The sequence below is a fragment of the Phyllostomus hastatus genome, unplaced genomic scaffold, assembly GCF_019186645.2.
Source record: "Phyllostomus hastatus isolate PE091 unplaced genomic scaffold, TTU_PhHast_1.1 phas_scaffold_200, whole genome shotgun sequence".
NCBI lineage: Eukaryota > Metazoa > Chordata > Mammalia > Chiroptera > Phyllostomidae > Phyllostomus > Phyllostomus hastatus.
Genome location: NW_025334016.1, coordinates 2204978 through 2227426, shown reverse-complemented (window position 1 = coordinate 2227426; position 22449 = coordinate 2204978). Strand labels below are relative to the sequence as shown.

At 36.9% G+C, this 22449-nt stretch overlaps 1 protein-coding gene across 2 annotated transcripts in view; it reads right to left on the bottom strand.

Annotated features, from left to right (window-relative positions):
- Positions 1–5630: 5630 nt before the first annotated feature.
- PRRG1 (proline rich and Gla domain 1) overlaps positions 5631–22449 on the bottom strand; it is a 91741-nt gene continuing 74922 nt past the window's right edge. For both annotated transcript variants that reach the window (XM_045860648.1, XM_045860649.1), the window contains exon 4: positions 5631–9739. In XM_045860648.1, the coding sequence (XP_045716604.1) occupies positions 9254–9739 (486 nt within the window). In that variant the 3' untranslated portion in view covers positions 5631–9253. The remainder of the gene's footprint in view (positions 9740–22449) is intronic.

Below are 22449 nucleotides of genomic sequence, written 5' to 3'. Positions count from 1 at the left end.
TTTCTACAAATACAAAAGAGCTGAGTATTGAAAATATAGCAAGAGGTATGGTGATGACGGAAATTATGTAAACAAAGAATCAGAACCATTGACATTGCATGGTTCTCTCTTCAAACATAATTTTAATAATGTATGCTGGTGGCCAGTATGGTGTAATTGTGAGTTAGGAACATTGGACCAAAAAAAGCATTTTTACCCTGAAGCATTCTGTCAGTGGAGGAGATTCTGCAGATTTTTTTTTCTTGTGGGAAGATGAGGGACTATGAACTTGGACATCAATAGATGTCATATTACAGTGGTCTTCCAAATATATTAATCAAATTTTAATGTTTGCAAGCGGTGACTTGGACTAAGAGGGAGTGACTTGAAAGGTCACAGATAGTGAGGTTCCAAGTTTCCCATGTCTGTAGTCAACCACCATAGTCTCATCTGTTTAATATATATATTAGGGATATATGAAATTTTTTTGAAAATCGATTTCCATCACTAAAAACTTATAAAAATCACAACATAAGACTGATATACACTTCCGGCAAGATGGAGGAATAGGTGGACGCACTGCACCTCCTCGCACAACCAAGATTAGAACAACAATAAATTATGGTCAGCATAACACACAGAACTGATAGAGGATTTATTTGAATGGAAGTTGGACAGCCAAGAAGTTGAACTAGACCCGTACATCCAGACTGGTGAGCCCAGCGGGCGCGGGGCTGGCGCGGGTCGGCGGCGCGCGGAGGTTGGGGAAAGTTTGGCGCGGAATCGGCGCGACAGCCATCCGGGGCACAGGAATGCAGTGGTGATCCCTGAGTACGCAAGCTGCGGCTGCCGGACCCAGTGGGGCAGCGATTGTGGACCAGGGCAGAGCTCGCAGGCCAGGAGCCCGGGGAAGGGCCTGAGCCCGGGAGAACTGAACTGCTGCCATTGATTCCCTCCCGCTCCCGCTCCCGCCCCCACATATAACGTCACAATTTAGCGACTGGGGCGCCCAGCCCCGTTGAACACCTAAGGCTCCGCCCCCCACCGTAACAAGAGCGACCAGACCGGAAAAAAAAAATAGAGACAGGGAAAGACATAAGACATGTGTACAACAGAGCAGATAGTCCCCCAGGACTCATCCTTTTGAGCGACTAAGAAATAGCCAATCTATCAGATGCACAGTTCAAAACGCTGGTGATCAGAAAGCTCACGGAATTGGTTGATTTTGGGCACAATTTAGATGAAAGGATGCAGGTTACCATAAAAGAGATGCAGGAAGATACGCGGAGGAGAGCCAATAGAGACAGGAAGGTATCTGAGTCTCAAAACAATACAGTGGACCAGAAGGAAGATAGAATCAATCAAGCAGGAAAGCATGATGAAATAAGAATTGAAAAAAATCAAGGAGAGCGTTGGGAACATCCAGGACACCTTTAAACGTTCCAACATTCGAATTATAGGGGTACCAGAAGGGGAGGAGCAACAAGTGGAAAAGTTATTTGAACAAATAATAAAGGAGAACTTCCCCAATCTGGCAAAGGGAACAGTCTTCCAAGAAATCCAAGAAGCTCAGAGAGCCCCAAAGAAGTTGGACCCAAGAAGAAACACACCAAGGCACATCATAATTACATTAGCCAAGGTAAAAATGAAGGAGAGAATCCTAGAAGCAGCAAGAGATAAGGGGACAGTCACCTACAAAGGAGTTCCCATCAGACTGTCAGCTGATTTCTCCAAAAAGACCTTACAGGCAAGAAGGGGCTGGAAAGAAATATTCCAAGTCATGAAAGACAAGGACCTACATCCCAGACTGCTCTATCCAGCAAAGCTCTCATTTAGAATGGAAGGGAAGATAAAGTGCTTTTCAGATAAGGTCAAATTAAAGGAGTTCATCATCACCAAGCCCTTATTTTATGAAATGCTAAAGGGACTTATCTAAGAAAAGAAGATAAAGAAAAGGACATGGATAGTAAAAGGACAGCAAACTCACAATTATTAACAACCACACCTAAAGCAAAACCAAAAGAAACTAAGTAAACAACTAGAACAGGAACAGAACCACAGAAATGGAGGGCACATGGAGGGCTAGCAGCAGGGGGGGGGGTGGGAGGAGGGGAGGGGGGGAAAGGTATAGAGAATAAGTAGCATAGAATGTAGGTTGAAAATAGATAGGGGGAGGGCAAGAATAGTACGGGAAAGGTAGAAGCTAAAGAACTCATAAGAATGACACATGGACGTGAACTAAAGGGGGGGAACATGGGTGGGAGAGGGGGTACAGGGTGGAGGGGAGGGAAGGGGGAAATGGGACAAATGTAATAGCATAATCAATAAAATATATTTAAAAAAACAAAAACAAAAACAAAAACAAAAAAAGACTGATATACATGACTATGATCTGGAGTGGAATTAACAGTTACACTAAATTAGATTAGAAGGTTTTCCCCAACTTAATCTGATTGCAAAATCCCCAGGTATAAGGGCTGTAGGCACCATTGCTTTCTAATCCTCTTAGCGTCTTACTCAAGGTACTACTTTGTAAATATCTATCATCTCAGCTGTGGAAGAAAATATGATCAGATAAGTCTGTGGAACCAGATTATAGTGAGTTTTGAAGTCTAAAGAGTTATTAAAATTACTGTGAACAAAATGTCACAAAACAAGCAAAATATAACCAAAGACACTGAAATTGAGAACAGGCTGACAGTGACCAGAGGGGAGAGGGGAGGGAATTTCAGGGGAAAAGAGGAAGGGTTTGCATAAACAATTATAAAGGACATATGGACAATAACAAGGGTGGGGGTGGAAATGGGAGGGCAGTGGGGAGGGCTGGGATGGGGGTAAAAGGCAGAAACTACTTGAACAATTAAAATAAAATAAAATTTTTAAAAAGGTGATCATACAAAAAAAAGTTTAGGGAAATAGCAGGTGGTAAGAATTATAGCAGAAGGCAAGCATTAAGACCAGCTACTAGAATGCTACTGATGTTTTGGTCAATTCCTAGTCTTTAAAAAGCCCCCACTTTTAGGTATTGGATCTATCTGGGGAAAGGAATTAAAAGGGTTAAATACAATTCTTGCCCTCAAAGAGTTTTAGTTATGTACAAAGGGCTTGGTTAGAGAGAATGAGTAGGTAACTTCAAGGAGGACCAAGACACAGAAGAGCATTCTGGACCTTCTATCTTGAACTTTTCTGAAATACCTGAAGACTTCTAAAAAGGGAAAGAGGCAAGTCCATATGGCCACAGCCAATCATGAAATTGTAAAAACTGAGTTATTATAGTATATGTGACAATAGTGTTATCTCTAAGGAGGGGGAATGAGGGAGACTTCATGGGGTGCTGGGAATGTCTTGATCTAGGTGTTAGGTTTTGTGGCTGTATTAACAAATATGTAATTTATATAAGTTTTAGAAATTGCTTTATTTATTTATTTATTTATTTATTTATTTAAATCATTGTTCAAGTACAGTTTTTTTCCTTTAACTCCCAATCCAGCCTACCCACCCAACCCTCCCCTCTTCCTTCCCATTACCACCCTCCTCCTAGTTTTTGTCCATGTGTCCTTTAAATTTGTTCCTGTAAACCCTTCCCATTGTCCCCTGAAATTCCCTCTTCTCTCCCCTCTGGTCACTGTCAGCCTGTCCTCTATTTCAGTGTCTTTGGTTATATTTTGCTTGTTTCTTTGCTTTGTTGTTTAGGTTCCTATTAAAGGTGAAATCACATGGTATTTGTCTTTCACTGCCTGGCTTGTTTTGCTTAGCATAATGCTTTCCAGCTCCATCCAAGCTGTTGCAAAGGGTAGGAGCTCCTTTTTTCTTTCCACTTCATAGAATTCCATTGTGTAAATGTACTGTAGTTTTTTGATCCATTCATTTACTGATGGGAATCTAGGTTGCTTCCAGCACCTAGCTATTGTAAATTGTGCTGCTATGAACATTGGGATGCATAGGTTCTTTTGGACTGGTGTTTTAGTGTTAGGATAAAGTCCCAGCAGTGGAATTGCTGGGTCAAAAGGCAGATCTATTTTCAGTTTTCTGAGGAAGTTCCATACTGCTTTCCATAGTGGTTGTACCAGTCTGCAGTCCCACCAGCAGTGCACTAGGGTCCCCTTTTCTCCACAACCTCTCCAACACTTGTTTGTTGCTTTGTTTATGATGGCCATTCTGACTGGTGTGAAGTGGTATCTCATTGTGGTTTTAATTTGCATCTCTCTGATAGCTAGCAATATTGAACATCGTTTCATGTGTCTTTGGATTTTCTGTATGTCCTCCTTGGAGAAGTGTCTGTTCAAGTCCTTTGCCCATTTTTTAATTGGGTTCCTTGTCTTCTTAGAGTGGAGTCATGTAAGTTCTTTATACATTTTGGAGATTAAACCCTTGTCTGAGGTATCATTGGCAAATATGTTTTCCCCATACAGTTGGTTCTCTTTTTATTTTGAAACTGTTTTCTTTAGCTGTGCAGAAGCTTTTAATTTTGATGAGGTCCCATTTATTTATTCTTTCCTTTATGTCCCTTGCTCTAGGGGACAAGTCAGTAAAAAAGTTTCTTCATGAAATATCTGAGATTTTCCTACCTATGTTCTCCTGTAGGACTTTAATGGTGTCACATTTTATATTTAAGTCTTTCATCCACCTTGAATTTATTTTTGTATAAGGTGTAAGTTGGTGCTCGAGTTTCATTTTTTTGCATGTGGCTATCCAGTTCTCCCAACACCATTTGTTGAAGAGGCTATTTTTACTTCATTTTATGTTGCTGCCTCCTTTGTCAAATATTAATTGACCGCAGAGACTTGGGCTTATTTCTGGGCTCTCTGTTCTGTTCCATTGGTCTATGTACCTGTTTTTATGCCAGTACCAGGCTGTTTTGATTACAGTGGCCTTGTAGTATAGTTTAGTGTCAGATATTGTGATCCCTCCTACTTTACTCTTCTTTCTCAAAATTGCAGCAGCTATTTGGGGTCATTTATGATTCCATATTAATTTTTGAAGTGTTTCTTTTATGAGAAATTGCTATATATTTTTAAAAGCACCTTGTTATATTTTTAACAACACTCTGGGGCCTGATACTTACAAAATGGATACTTAGACTTATAATTTATACTTAAAATTCCTCCTTGAATATAATAATTTAAAATTTTTATACCATAAAAATTAACTCATATTTACATTTGCTTGGTTAGTGACATATCACATTAGCTTTTACTTTTTAGGTAACTATACTTAAGAAGCTTCCCTGTGGTTACCAATGTTTCCATCTTGTGATTTCCTTTCTCATCTTCTAAATGTCAAGTACAAGCTATTCTGCTAAGGAGGGAAAAAACAGCTCCTTGATATCTGCAGACAAACTATTTCCAGTACTTGACAAACTACACTACTGTAGAGAGTTCAGTCTATGGCTTTGGAGCAAGTGTTCCCATTTTGTGTCATACTAGTATCATTCAAAAGTAGTACAGAAAGTTATTTCTTATTGATAACACCCTGAGGTTGTCACCAGATAATTTCTGATTTCTTTACTGAGCAATAGTTCCTACATTCATAAGAAAAAAGAAAACATAATTTACCTTGTTAAAAAGGCCATAATTAATAAGACTTTATGTAGCATGTTTATTAACTAGCCATAATAAAATTAAGACATGGTAGAAGAAATCTCTTGGGTTTAAAAATAGCTTTATTTAGCATACCAAAAACATAGAAACATAAGAAAAACATTACCTAGTATAAACATAAAAATAGTTAAATACCATAATTTAATGTAAACCAGGTGTTTCAAAATGTGAAATATTATAATAAAATACATGCTATTTACACAGAACCAAGTTAAAGCAACCTCCAGATCATCAATCTTGAAGTCCTAATTAACAATCAATCAAACACAGTATCAATATTTGTATTATTCAGTAGAAAAAAGAAATCATTTAATTTATTTTAAATGGATATAATTCATTGTGGCATTCAAAACAGGGAGGCAGATAGTGCCAGTTCTATGATTCCAGACACCACCACTGCATGTGGAGATTTAGAAACCATTCCACTGGAAGACCTATCATTAGCCCATTCTTTATTTAAATGCAAACTGGTTGATTCAATTTAGTTACTGCTTTTAAAAGGTACTAAATATATCTGCAAAAATAAACATTTATTGAAAATGACCAAAAGTGAATGTAATATCAATCAGGTAAGAAAGGCAAAAGCATAAAAATATATATTGTTCCAGATAAGCCCCTTTAATTATAACAAATGCTAAGAAATTCAGTTTATAAAACCAGATGGGGTGGCAAAGGGTTTTTAAAAATGTAAAACCCAAAGCAAAAGCAAAAGTAAACCAAACCAAACAAACAAAGCTAAGAGAATGCTTCTTGAAGAAAGTGGTATTTTGTTTATCTTGTCATCATGATGCCAATGCTGCCAGGAGATCTAGCGCTAATGCCAGTTATCACTATGGAGTAGAGTGCTTTCTTTGATTAACCATCTAAAAAGCTATGGTCATTGATCAGTTTAAGCATTTGGTTTTTGCTTCAAGGATCAACATTCATTCATATACTGCAATTCAGGTATCTCTAAGAAGTAGAATCAAATCTATTATCAGGAGTTTAAAATGTAAAATAAAGTTGCAAAAATGCATACTTAGTAATGTTCTATTCTGCTCCTTTGTCTAATCTTGCAATTCTCAAACTTTTGGTCTCCAGACCTCCTTATACTCTTAAAATTTATTGGGGATCTGGATGCCAAAGAGCTTTTGTTTATGAAGCTGACATCTATCCATATTTGCCACATTAGAAAATGAAACTAAAAACTGATAAAGTATTTATACATTTAAAATTAAAAAGCCCATTGCATGCTAACATAAGTAACATTTTAAAGAAAATAGCTATATTTTGCAAAGCAGAAAAAAGATCTGTGGGAAGAGGGCATTGTTTTAATTTTCAAGAATTTTGAGAGAGAGCATTAGAGTGGACAAGACAAATAATGTCTGTGTTATTGTAAAAATAGTTGTGATATCACAGATGCCCTGAAATCAGGCTCTGAAGGACTCCCAGTAGCTCATAGGCCACTCTTTGGAAAACCGCTGGTTTAATCTAAGGCCTAATATGAATGACCTAAAAAAATCTACACAAAAGAAGCCTTTTCGTTTTAAAATAAACAAAAATATTCATACATACACACAGACGTCACTGTAGCAAACACTTCGACTTTCAGCTTTCACTAGAAGCCAAGATCACCATGTACTCATGGCCAAATTCAAAACAATATTGTCATTTCTGTTGAGACCAGGTCAAGATGAATTCATTTTTAGCCCATGAAAGCTAAAAAACCTATTAACTACGTACACACATTTTAGATAACCTTTCTGACATTTGCTTAATCCTGTTTGTGCTGAGCTGGCTATGGTCTTTAAGTTGGGACAGCCTTGGTATAGACCAGAGAATGACAGTTTAACTAATAGCCCTCACACTTAGATTAGGAATGTGTTAGCAATTTACAGAGCAGTCTGCTCTATTTATCACTATGTGAAAATTCTGACAAATTTTAGGGAAAGAGAGGGAGAAAATTCTCCCTCAAGCACAGTAAGAACAATGCTATGATCTTACACTTAGATGACTCTTCACATCTCACAAATAACTTTCATGCACACCATCTCATTAGATCCTTTGAAGACACTGGAGAAGGACAGGACACAATATTTTACTGCAGTTTCAGAGTTAAGGAATTTGAGGACAGATAGGGGTGTTTCCCAAAGTACCATGGCAAGTATGTTGCAAAAAGGGATTAGAATTTGTCATTTCAGTGGTGGTTTAAGATTTTCCTCAGCATTCCCTCTTCCTTTGGTTCCACAGCAAGATTGAGGGAGGGGTCAGTGGGGATGGAGATGGAGGCAACAGTATATGACACTTCTGAAACCTGCATTCCGTGGCCTCATCCACCATTTTACCCAACACTGAGGAGGCTTGGGAGTAGCAGACACATCTCCCTGACTGATAATGAATTTTCCACCAGTACATACATTATGGAATTTCATATGAAAACAACTGTCTTACTTTTTCTTTCTGAGCTAGTTTGTGTTGGCAGTTCATTCACAGCCTGTTCACTCTGCTCCAAGGGAAAAATAAAAATCTTGAGGTTTAAAAAAATCTGATGACAATACAAAATGAAATAGCAACAACGAGAGCTCTATGAAGTTATTAGAATGAGATTTATTGTGCACCTGGCACAACACACTTAGCAATCTTCCTCCACCAATTGGAGAGCAATATAAAACTCACAGTTCTTAATTTAATGGGAAACTGCCTCAATCATCTTGAGGCAAAGACTTCAGTCTATACAAAAAACATTAAGAAAATAATTTCAATAATTTCAACTAAATTCTTAGGTGCTTGAAGATTCTGTGGTAGTATGAGAGGGAGTAGACAGTAGAGTAAAATGCAATGAAACAGCAAGAAGAAAATAATTAGTGTCGCCAAAGAGCGAGGGAGAAGGCTTTATGTATTCACTGTCGTTAATACCTATATTTACTTTAGAAATTATGATGTTGGCAGGAGATCTTTTCCACCAAGATGTTATTTCAAATAGCATGGGACATTCAAAGATAGTAAGCAAACACTGTTTAATTGGGGGTGGGACAGTCAACAACAAAAATCTCTCCTACCAAACTAGCCAAATGCCACTAATGACCAATCATTTTCTTGCTATACACTATAAGCAAGCTATTGTTTACTGTGCCTTCCCTCTGTCTTTCTGAGATGTTCTGAAAATCAAGATGGACTACATGCATTTTTTTCCTTTTAAGGTAGTTGAAGAAAAAAGTTAACAAAAGTCAGTAAGAATTAGAAAACATGCTGAGTTCATCTTATTTTCAAAATTTAACAGCATACTGCTATCTATTACACACACTGGTGACCCCCCAATTTTGGTGACTAATATTCTCTTTACAGGTGATTTAGACAAAAGTTAATAGCTTTTTAAGACAGTTGCACATGTGCTGGGCCAACAAACACATATGTATATATGTATATATACATGACCACATATATATGTAGAACTGATCGCATCACATGAAGACCACTGTTTTTCCCTCTTCATGTATTTCCATTAGCTAAAATGAGCACACATAAGGATTTTATAGTAGGAAACAAAACTAATGAAAATCAAATCAGAAAATGTGAAGTGGTATGCTGTCAGAGTCCAATAAAATATTCAATGCACATTTATGTAGTGGTAAAGTGCTAGAAAGTTCTTTCATTAGTATTCTAAAAATGATTACAGTAAAAAGAAGTGTGCAGTTTCATTTGATGGTGGTGACCACAGGCACCATAGCAATAGCATTGGCTGAGTTGGCATTGATGATGTCCTCATACTCTGGGGGTGGGTCTAAATGGGGTTCTGTTCCACTCCTCTGAAGGTTCACCTGGCCAGTGGCTTCCTCATAGGTTGGTGGAGGATCGCAGTTGGACAGGCGAGTAGAGACAGAATCTGAACGCCCAACTACATATTCCAAAAAGCCTGGCGACATTCCACTGCTATCAAACACTTCATCTGGTGGGGGAGGTGGAGTAATAATATTAAGATGCTGAGGGAAAGGGATGTGACTTTCAGTCACTGTCTGTCTGCGAGTTTTATTTCTTAGGAAGCATCTCCAGATTAGGAAAATGACAAGGAGGATAATAAAGAGGCCAAAGATTAATGGAAAGGTAAGATAAAATTGAAACCAGTCACTTCCTCTGTTACTCTCTCCTTGTTGCGCTTTTGTATAGGTGTTCCAAAACTCTTTCTGAAAATAAAAGACAAAATAAATTGAAAATTAGTATGATCAAAACATAAGAAATATCAAATGAAAAAAGTTATTGGTTCTGTTAACATAATGAACAAAAGCCCCAAACCAGATTTATTGGTTTAAATGACCTACAGCCTACATTTTTCATGACAAAAAAATTACAAATAAATCATGGTGCTCACTCTAGATCCTTTCTAAAATAGCACATGAGTCTTTTCTAAGACTTGGAGTTATTTATATTTTCAGCTATGAAATTTTATTTTTTCACTTACAGAATTTTTAAAATCTTTCAATTACAGTTGACATAATATTTTATTAGTTTCAGGTGCACAAAAGAGTGATTAGAAAATTATATGATTTACAAAGTGATCACCCCAATAAGTCTAGTACTGATCTGACACCATATATAGTTATTACATTATTATTGGCTATACTCCCTAGGTTGTACTTTACATACCTGTAACTATTTTAATAACTGGCAGTTTGTACTTTTTAATCTCTTCACCTTTTTCACCCACCACCCCAACCCCCTCCCATCTGTCAATCATCAATTATTTCTCTGTATCCATGGGTGTATTTGTTGTTTGTTCAATTATTTTGTTTTATAGATTCCACATATTAGTGAGATCATGTGGTATTTGTCTTTATCTGACTTATTTCACTTAGCATAATATCCTCTACGTCCATCCATACTATCATAAATGGCAACATTTCTTTCTCTTTTTTAATGGCTGAGTAAGTCCACTGTATATGTATACCAACTCTTCTTTATCCATTCATCCATCAATAGACATTTATGATGCTTCCATATCTTGGCTGCTGTAAATGATGGTGTAATGAACATAGGTGTGCAGATATCATTTTAAGTTAGTGTTTTGGATTTCTTCAGCTAAATATCCAGAAGTGGATTTGCTACACTATATGGTAGTTTTATTCTTAATTTACTGAGGATTCTCCATACTATTTTCCATAGTGGCTATAATAATTTACATTCCCATCATCAGTGTCCTGAGGGTCCCCTTTCCTGCACATCCTCTCCAACATTTGTTGTTTCTTGTCATTTTGATGGCAGACATTCTAACAGGTGTGAGGCGATATCACATTGTGCTTTTCATCTGCACTTCCTAGTAACTGGTGATAGTGACTATTTTTACCTGCCTGTTAGCCATATGTATGTCTTCTTCTTTGTAAATATGCCTATTCAGACCTTTTGCTTGTTTTTCAGTTGTTGAAATGCATGAGTTTTTAAAATATATTTTGGATATTAACCCTTATTGGATGTATGATTTGCAAATTATCTTTTCCCATTTGCTATATTGCCTTTTCATTTTATCGATGGTTTCCTTTGCTGTGCAGAAGATTTTTAGTTTTATGTAGTCCCATTTAATTTTGCTTTTGTTTCCTTTGCTATAGGAGTAAAATCCCAAAAATATAGCTGACACCAATGTCAAAAAGCTTATTGACTATGCTTTCTTCTGTGTATTTTATGTTTTGGGTCTTCTGTTCAAGACAACACTATGTATTAAGTTCCGGCCAAGATGGAGTCATAGGTAGAAACCCTTTGCTTCTTGCACAACCAAAAGGAGGATAACAACCAATCTAAAATCAATAAACAACCAGAAGTGCCAGAAAATCAAACTGCATAGAACTCCAACAACCAAGGAATTAAAGGAACAGTCAAACAGAACAACCAGCCCTGTAAGAACCCATAGCGAGGTTGTGGTCCGCATCAGGGTGGGGGATGGCTGAAGGCAAAACTAAGACTCTGATTGACTGTGGACTACAGCTGGTGCTGCAGTGACAGAAACTCCCAGTCTCACATGAGAGTTCGTTGAAAAGTAGGCTAGAGGCCAGCAGGTGAGCTGCATTGTTGCCTTTCTGGCCCCTCCCCCACAGGCAGCACTGCAGTGCAGCAAAGAGGGTTGCCCTGCCCTGGTGAGTACATAAGGCCCCACCCGCTTACAACTTATCAGGTGCACCAAGAGAGAGAAATATGGCCCAAGTTAAAGAACAGAGCAAATCCTCAGAAAGAGAGCTAAATGATGAGGAGATAGCCAAACTATTAGATGGAGAATTTAAAGCCTTGGTAATCAAAATGCTCATAGATCTGATTGAGCTCAGCTGCAAAGTAAAATATATATATATATATATATATATATATATATACCCAAAATAAAATAAAGCAAAATATTCAGGGCTCCAACAGTGACAGGAAGGAAACCAGGACTCAAAGAAATGATTTGGAACAAAAGGAAAAAAAGAAACATTCAACCAGAACAGAATGAGGAAACAAGAATTTAAAAAGGTGAAGAGAGACCTACAAACCTCTGGGAAAACCTGAAATGTTCCAATATCCGAATTATAGGGGTGCCAGAAGAACAAGAGCAAGAAATTGAAAACTTATTTGAACAAATAATGAAGAAAAACTTTTCCAATCTGGTAAGGGAAATAGACTTCCAGGAAGTCCAGGAAGCTCAGAGAGTCCCAGAGAAGTTGGACTGAAAGAGGAATACACCGAGGCACATCATCAAGTTACCCAAGATTAAAGACAAAGAGATAATCTTAAAAGCAGCAAGAGGAAAGGAAAGAGTTATTTACAAAGGAGTTCCCATAAGACTATTAACTGATTTCTCAAAAGAAATCTTGCAGGCAAGAAGGGGCTGGAAAGAAGTATTCCAAGTCATGAAAGGCAAGGACCTGCATCTAAGATGACTCTATCCAGCAAAGCTATCACTTAGAATGGAAAGGCAGATGAAGTGCTTCCCAGATAAGGTCAAGTTAAAGGAGTTCATCATCACCCAGCCCTTATTATATGAAATGTTAGAGGGACTTATATAAGAAAAAGAAGATAAAAAATATGAACAGTAAAATGACAATAAACTCACAACTATCAAAAAATGAATCTAAATGAAAAGAAAAACAATGAAAACATAAACTAAGCAAACAACTAGAACAGGAACAGAATCAAATAAATGGGCATCACATAGAGGGATTTCAGTGGGGAGAGAGAAAGGAAAATAGGGGGGAAGGGAGGAATGGGGGAAAAGGTACAGGGAAAAAGCATAATTAGTAAGCATAAAATAGATGGGGAGAGATAAAAAATGGTATAGGAAACAGAACTCAAAGAACTTATGTGTACAACCCATGGACATGAACTAAGGTGGGTGGGAATGCTGGAGGGTTGGGGGGGTACAGGGCGGAGGGGGGGATAAAGGGGAAAAATTGGGAAAACTGTAATAGCATAATCAAAAAAGACACTAGAAAAAGATGTATTAAAGAGACTTTCCTTTCTCCATTGTATGTGCTTGACTACTTTATTGTAAATTGTCCATATAAGCGTGGGTTTATTTCTGGGTTCTCAATTCTGTTCCATTGTGATCATTGCATCTGTTTTTCTGTTAATACCACACTATTTTGGTTATTGTAGCTTTGTAGTATAGTTTGAAATTAGGGAGTGTAATACCTCTGACTTTGTTCTATTTTTCCATTGCTTTGGGTATTCAAGGTCTCTTATAGTTCCATAATATTTCAGGATTTTTAAAATTCTATTTCTGTGAAAAATGCCATGGGGTTTTAATAGGGATTGCATTGAATTTGTAGATTATAGGCATTATGGACATTTTAACAATATTAATTCTTCCAATCTATGAGCACTGGTCATCTTTCCATTTCTTTGTGTCTTTATTAATTTCTTTCAACAATCTCTTATAGTTTTCAGTGTACAGGTGTTTCACCTCCTTGGTTAAACTTATTCCTAGGGCCCTGGCTGGTGTGCCTCAGTGGGCTGAGCACCAGCCTGCAAACCAAAGGGTCGCTGGTTTGATTCCCAGTCAGGGCACATGCCTTGGTTGCAGGCCAGGTCCCCAGTAGGGGGCGTGCAAGAGGCAACCACACATTGATGTTTCTCTCTCTCCTGTCCCCTCTGTCTAAAAATAAACAAAATCTTTAAAAAAAGAAAAAATATTTCTTTAAAAAATTATTCCTAGGTACTTTACTTTTTTTGATGCAATTGTAAATGGGTTTTAATGTCTTTCTGATTTTTCACTTTAGTGTATAGAAACACATCAGATGTTTGTATACTGATTTACCATATTAGTTTATTATTTCTAATAGTTTTTTGGTGGAGTCTTTAGGGTTTTCTATACTTAAAATCATGTCATCTGCAAATAGTGACAGCTTTACTTCTTCTTTTCTAATGTGGATGCTTTTGATTTCTCTTTCTTACCTGACTGCTCTATCTTTAACTTCCAATACTATGTTCAGTAATAATGGTGAGAGTTTCTTTGTTCTGTGCCTGATATTAGATGAAGAACTTTGTTTTTCACTATTAAGTATGATACTAGCTGTAGGTTTGTCATATAGGGCATTTATTTTGTTTAGGTACTTTCCTGTACACCCATTTATTGAGAATTTGTATCATAAACTGATGTTGAATTGTTCAAATGCTTTTACTGCATCTACTAAGATAATCATATGATTTTTATACTTCATTTTGTTAAAGTGGTGTGTCACATTGATTGGTTTGCAGATGTTAAGCCATCCTTGCCTTCCTGAACTAAATTCCACAAGATCATATTTTGTTGAGATTTTTTACATATGTGTTCATCAGGGATATTGGCCTATAATTTCGTGTGTGTGTGTGTTCCTTGTCTGATTTTAGTGTCAGAGTAATGTTGTTCTCCTGAAATGAATTAGGAAGGATTCCCTCCTCTACAATTTTTTGGAAGAGTTTTAGAAGGATAGGTATTAAATCTTCTTTGAATGCCTGATAGAATTCGCCATTGAAGCCATGTGGTCTTGGACTGTTGTTTTGGGGGAGTTTTTTTGATTACTATTTCAACTGTCAAAAGTTGTAGGATTCTAAAAATTTATCCTTTTACTTTAGATTTAAAATTTGTTGGTGTACATCTGTTTATAATAGTCTCCTATGATCCTTTCCATTTCTGTGATAGTTACTGTAACTTCTCTTTCATTTCTGATTTTAGTTACTTGAGCCTTCTCTTTTTTTCATACTGAATCTAGTTAAAAGTTTATCAACCTTATTTTTTCAGAATCATTTATATTTTCTATTGTCTTTTTGGTGCCTATTTCATTTATTTCCACTCTGGTTTTTATTATTTCTTTCCTTCTACTGACTTTGAGCTTCATTTATTCTTTTTTCTAGTTTCTTAAGATGTAAGGTTATATTGTTTACTTGAGATTTTTCTTGTTTTCTTGAGGTAGGCCTATATCATTATTAGATTCCCTCTTGGTACTGCTTTTCCTCCATCTCATACATTGGTATTTCATAATTTCATTTTTATTTGTCTCCATATATTTTTAAATTTTCTTCTTTGATTTTTTTGTTGACCCACTAAGTTGCTTAGTAGCATGTTCTTTAATCTCCACATGTATTTTTTATTTTTCCAGTTTTCTTCTCATAGTTCATTCCTAGCTACACACTATTATGGTCAGAAAACATGCTTGATATAATTTCATTCTTTTTAAATTTGTTGAGACTTGTTTTGTGTCCTGATATCTGATCTATCCTTGAGAAAGTTCTGTGTGCACTTGAGAAGATTGTGTATTTTGTTGCTTTTAGAGGGAATATTCTGTATATATCTATTAGGTACCTCTGCTCTAATTGCCACTTAAGGCCACCATTTCTTTGTTGACTTTGTGTCTATCAGGGGTGTCCCACCTTTTGGTGTATCTGCACCACACTGGAAGAAGAAGAGCTGTCTTGGGCCACACATTAAACACATTGCAACATGTAATCACACAACAAAATCTCATGTTTTAAGTAAATTTATGATTTTGTGTTGGGCCACAGGTTGGACACCCCTGAAGATGATCTACACACTGATTTAAGTGGGGTTTTAAAGTCCCCCTACTCTTATTGTGTTGCTATGAATTTCTTCCTTTAGGTATGTTAATAGTTGCTTTACCTACTTTGGTGGTCCTATGTTAGGTATATACATAATGATAAATATTAGGTGCTATTGATGGATTGTCCCCTTTTATCATTATATAATGCCCACCACTGGCTCTTGTTACCATTTTTGGCTGAAGTCTGTTGACTACTATTTGCTTGGAGTATTACCTCCCGTCCCTTTGTTTTGAACCTATGCTTGACTTTAGAGTTCAGGTGAGTCTCCTGAGGCAGCATGTAATAGGGTCTTATTTTTTAATCCATCTAGCCACTCTGTGACTTTGATTGGTGAGTTTGTTCAGCTTGCCTTGAGGGTAATTATTGATATATGAGGGCTTACTCCTGTCATTTTATCTTTTGTTTCATTTGCTCTATTATCTCTATTGTTTTTTTTTTCTTCTTGTGTTTCTTCCTGCCATTTCAGTGTGGTGATTTTCTATGATTTTTTTCTGTTCCCCTCCTTTGCATGTTTTTTTTTTTGTCTCTTCTCTAGATCTTTGTTTTGTGGTTACCATGTGTTACATATAAAATCTCCCATAGATAAAATAGCCCTTGTTCTGCTGATAGCATCTTATATTCATTTGCCTGTGCAGCTCTGTCCTTTTCTTCCACCCCTTTTACGTTTTTTTCTTATCGAATTGTCGTGAGTTCTTTAACAAACTGAAATAGCTATAATTATTTTTAATGTGTTTTTCCTTTAATCTTTATGTTAAACTTTAGTGATTAACATTGTATTCTGAAGGAGCTTTGCAGTTCTCTGATTCTCCCTATCAAAGTTTTGTGTACTTTTGCTTTCCATTTCAGGTGCAAGAAGTACTTTCAACATTTCTTGCAAGGCAGGTCTGGTAGTAGTGTACTCCCTCAGCTTTTGTTTGTCATAGAAAGCCTTTATTTCTCCTTCATATCGGAAGGATAACTTTGTTGGATATTCTTAGCTGGTGGTTTTAAACTTTACACAGTTTGAATATGCCATCCCCTTTGTTCCTGCCCCATAGAGTTTCTGCTGAGAAATCTGCTGATAACCTAATGAATATGCCATCCCCTTTGCTCCTGCCCTATAAAGTTTCTGCTGAGAAATCTGCTGATAACCTAATGGGGGTACCTTTATAGGTTACTCAGTTTTTACCCTGGCTCCCTTTAAAATTCTTATCATTGACTTTTGACAATTTTAATATAATGTGTCTTGGAAGTCTTTTTACATTGAGGTAATTAGATGTTCTGTTAGCTATTATTTCTTTAAATAAGCTCTCTACCCTCTTTCCCCCACTCCTTCTGGGATACCCATCTTCCTTATGTTGTTTTTCCTAATGGAATTGGATACTCCTCTTTGAGTTTCTTCATATTTTTAAGATGTTAGTTCTCTCTCCCCTTCTACCTGAATCATTTCTAGATTTCTAATTTTGAGTTCCCTTATTCCCATTGCTTTCTAATTCATTGTTCATCTCATTTCTTGAGTTCTTCAGCACCATAATTTCTGTTTGGTTCATTTTCAGAGTTTTAATCTATTTGGTAAAGTAATTCTTGTGTTCATTAATTTTATTCCAGAGCTCATTGAACTGTCTTCTGAATTTTTTGTAGTATGTTGAGTTTCTTTATGACAACTATTTTAAGTTATCTGTCAGATTGCAAATTCCTATGACTTTAAATTTATTTTCTGGAGGATTGTCAATTTCTTTTGGTCATACCATATCACTGTAGTTTTTCATGGTGCTTGATGAATTGTTTCTCTTCCAGCACATCTGAAGTAGTGAACACCTTTCTGAGTTGATTCTAGATACATTTTAGAGCTAGCACTTTCCACCCAACACTGCTTTTGCCATTGGCATTGCCATTGCCCTTGTTGCTGCTTGTGTCTCCAAGGTTGCTGATGCTTTGCTGCTGTTGGTGTTGCAGGGTTATGTGTGCCACTATTGTTCCTGAAGCCTCAGGTCATAACCACAGTTGTTACTATGGGCACCAAGGTCTTGGTTGCAGTCCCTACTGCTTGGACAGTTGAGGTTGCAGGCACTGCCACCATGGGGTGGTACCTGGGTTGTGGGCACTGTCATGATTCTTAGTACCTCAGGTCACAGGTACTGCTACTACCAAGGCTTCCAGGTTCTTAGATGCAGCCCCTACTGCTAGGAAAGGCTGAGGTTGCAGTCACCACCACTGATGGAGGGGGGAATGGATCTTAGGTGCCACCGTGGTTCCTGGAGCCTCCAGTCATGGGCTCTGCCAATGCTGTTCCTCTGGTTCCATCCCCTTCATGAGGTCCAATCTGCCCACCTTCAGATGTATGATCTCTCGGGCACTCTGGTGCAGAGAATCCTGTGTTAAGCTATGGATGTCCTACTGATTATAAGTTAAAGGCAAGAAACAAAGGAAATGACTCACTTCTCCATGATACTGACATCACTCTGGGGAATAAAATTTTTAAACATATACTTATGGAGACCTACTCAATTTTCTTTTATCTGCAGAAGGAGATTTCTCCTATCACTTCCTAATCTTTCAGATCACCATCTGCTCCCCCCCCCATGTAATCTCATCCAGGAAAATGAACAAGTATATTATTTCAAATAATTATATAATTCTAACCTTAGATAAACACATTAAAAAGTGGCTCTTTTATATTACCCATACCACCTTGGAATAATTAAACATCAATAATGCACATGAAAATGATTTTATTTTCGTGGTTGGCTGCATAATTAGATTTCTCTGTTGTTTTTTTTTGACATGCTGGAAATAAAAAATATACAGACTAAAAGAAAATGACCAGATTTTTCTTTTGCATGGTTAAAAAGAAAGTCTAGACCAAAAGGAATTATAAAACCAGATTTTTACTTTACCTATAGTAAATCAATCCACACTCAGTAATGAAGGTATAATTACTATTTCCACTTGCAGATGAGGAAATGGAGGCCCAGAGAGGTTACCTACTAATATACTCAAGGTCATTTAATACAAAAATGTTAGAGTTGGAATTTGAACCCAAGAGGCCTGGCATCCAAGCCAACCAAAAAGCAATCTACCTTACTGTATAAGACATTTTGAAGCTCTCTGACTACTTTCCTAGAAAATTCAATCTGTCATGTTAAATTTTAGTCAAAAGTGAGCTGGCTCAGTTTATAAATTAAATATTTTCTATTAAAGTAACATTAATCTGAAAGAAAGGTACTTACTGACAGATTTCTTTGGGAACTAGACTCATGTTGTTCTTTAGGTCAGAGAATCAGATGAAAATTCACTTGAAGTCAAGATTAATATAATTGTCATAAAAAAACTCAGCTTATATCTCCATAAGCTATTTAAAAAGTTCTTTATCTTACTTAAAGCAGGCAGGCAAAAGATACTCACGAAGAGCAAATGATTCCAAGACTTAATAAAGCAGTGTTTTAGATGGAATGAAAATTTGTGTAATGAAGAAAAAATCTCATTAAAAGTTCTCAGTAATTTTAGATCAGGCTAAAATTATACAAATAATAAATGTAATCTGAATGTTCCAGAGAGGTCTGACAACCATTTGAGAGGGAAGAACTGCAAGAGGTAGATGTTCATCACAGTAGATGAGTTTTAGAACAAAATTCAGTATGTGTAGGATTCTATCACACAACATTAGTTGCTCTTTTATAAAATGTATCTTTCTGTTTTGAATTTTCTCACTGCCATTTATTAGAATTTGACTCAAGGCCTGAAAGAGTACATTCAGAGTAGGGCTGAGAATGTTTTACCGTCTTTGATGAACTAGCTCAGAACCTACCCTGTGGAGTTTGGAAGTGGGTAATGTGTCAAGTTGTGCTGCTGAGGAGGGCCAGCAGCGTTTATACCTAGTGCTCACATGGCTTCTCCCTTCCTTGAACAAGTATCACAGGAAAGGGAAGAAAAGGCTATCAGAAATGAGGGGAGAAATAACACCACAATCCTAACTTGAAAAGTTGCCTAATTGAGAACAAGTTGGGGAATTCCAGCAAGAGGTTGTCCAAAAATTTTAAGATTCTTTAACAGGATGGATATTCTGGGGAAAATGACTAGAGTGACACAAGTCACTTAACATCTTTGTGTTAATATACACAGAGTAGGAATGTATAGATATAACTTCTGAGTAAACAGAAAAATAAAACATTTGTAAATTACTACATAAAAAGGAAGGCATTATTTTGATAACTATTTTAGTATAGACAAGTTGCTAAGAAACAATATTTATGCTGAGTATTGTGCCAATTCAATTTAGAAAGCTATATAGCTAGGGGATGAAGAAGAGGGTGTGGTTTCATGCGTTTAAAAAATAATTATGGAGACTATTGCTTTGCAAGGTGGCACACAGCTTACATAAAGTAAAACCTCTATAATGTAGCTATAATTATTTGGAAAATGTTAAGGTTTGAATTTAGTATACTTGAGTGGGGAATTGATAGCTGTACTGGTGTAAGAGGCAGCAGCAGGATTGTCAAATCCCAAAATATCCCTCATGACCACTATTAAAAAATTGACTGCTAAAAATTCATTCTTTTAGAGTTCTGGTATAAGACAGAAACCCTGAACCCAACTCCTCCCATGGACATACTGAATCTGCAGCTACATATAGAACAAATTCCTGTGGGAAAAAACCCAAGAATTACCTGAACAATTCCTACACATTGAGTGAAAGGAAAAAAAAAACAACACATTGAAGCAGGCAGGAGAGGCTGAGACAAGATCTTTCCATAAATCAAAACCCTGGTGCAGTGACTGCCAATCAGGAGGGAACTCAAACCCATGAGCTTCTCCCTGAGGAGCAAAGGATTTGAACCCCACATCAGGCACCACAACTTTTAAGACCTGCCTAAGAGAGATGAGCCCCTAAAACATCTAGCCTTGAAAGCCAATGGGACTCATATCCAGGAGACCCATAAAGTTACAGCAAACTGAGAAATGGTTTTAAAGGGTTCATGTGAGCAGACTGTCCTAGCACTAGAAGCCAACTGAGAGGCACCCAGACTATGTGAAAGAGGTTTACTTGCTTACCTTCATATACCGGCCAGAGGGGAAGGCATTTAATTTAACACACATACTGAAATACTGAAATACTCCGAGGGATGGAGGACAGCAGCACCATCTTTGTACTCTCCCTCTGCTTTATTTCAGCTCATTGGTCTCTCCCAGATAGCAGCTTGTATCCTAGTCTTGCATCCTGATTTTTGCAGCTGTCACCCAGTGGTCACATGGTTCTGGTGGCCAGCAGGGCTTATGCTCATAGATACTATAGGACTGTAACCAATGAGAGAAAATGTTCTTAACCAGCTACTACTCGCAGGGCACAGCAAGACTCTATAGCAGGGAAGTCAAACTCATTTTCACCAGGGGCCACATCAGCCTCGAGGTTGCCTTCAAAGGGCAGAATGTAATTTCAACTCCCTAACAGTTAAGGAGTAGTTATAGTTATACAGTCCTGAAATTATTAGTTTGACGCCCCTGCTCTACAGACTGAGGTGCTAAGTCTTTCTGTGAAAGAGGCCAATTAGCTTATCTTAATAGCTGCAGCCTGAGGGGCAAGCTTCTAATTAAACACACACCTAAGGGCTGCCTGTAATCAAGCAGAGGGCAGGACATTACAAAGAAAGGAGAATTCAGTAAAATAAAAAATATAAATAAAACCAAACATAGATTCTTTGAGATTAAAAAACAGTAAACCTCTAGACACTGATCAAGAAATAGAGAGAAGACATGAATTACCAACTATCAGTAATCAGAGAGAAGACATTACAATAGATCATGAAAAGGGAACAATATTGCTATGACTGACTTAAACTAATTATGATTTACCTCTAGCAACTGGGTATATTAAAACTGGGCATATTACAACTGGGTATATTATTAGAAATTGGGGTTCTTTTAGTGAGAAGAGGGTAAAATGGTTTTTAAATCAGTAACCAACAGTGTCTGCCACACTGCTCATCATTAGCAACTTAGAATATATTAATTCAGGCAATCACTTTCTTTTCTTCCCAAGAATACTGGTGGTAGGGCAATCCATAAACAAACTGCAATGAGCACAGGACTTCTAGGATAATGCAAGTAACACAAGATGTAGTAGCATGGTCAAAGCAAAAGCAAATAGAATGGTGTATGCTGGAACAAAGTATCTTTTTGTGGTAAACTGAGGAATATTAAAATCTCTAGTAGGTAATTATTTATCTCTGTTTTGTCTAGAGTTTGCCCTAAATTTTAATATTTTAAAATAGAAAACAGCAAAGTGGAATGTAACAGTTTTAATGAAAAACTAATATAAATTCTAGGTTTCTGGGGAGTTATTATTTTTATTAGCTTACCTCATTTTAGTTATTAGTATGCACCTGGATCCTTATAATGTATAAAAATGTATCTCTGTGGAATTGAAAAGTTTCATGAACTTTTCACAGAACTAATCCTTTATCATCTCCTCTACCTCTTCAGACATTATTCTAGAATTATAATGAAACCTCATCAGTTTATTTAGCCTAAAGATAGTTCTTTGGAAAATGATTTCACCATCAAACCAAACAAAATTGTCTGAAGGTTCAAAATTGTCTAAAAGTTCAGTTTGTCACTTCTCTGATAACAAGAAATCTCAGCCTACCTCTATATTTCTTCTTTATTGGCTCAATTATATGGCAAGTTCTAATAAGTTTTCTTCTCTTCAAGACATCCTGCCATATCCAAGTGAGTCATCCACATGGTATGATGCTCTTGAGTACTAGATTGGAATCAAAAGCCAGGAGTTCCAATTCCAGTTGGAAATAGGGCACATCATTGGCCCTTTTGGCACTCACAATGTTTGCCTAAAGACAGAAAG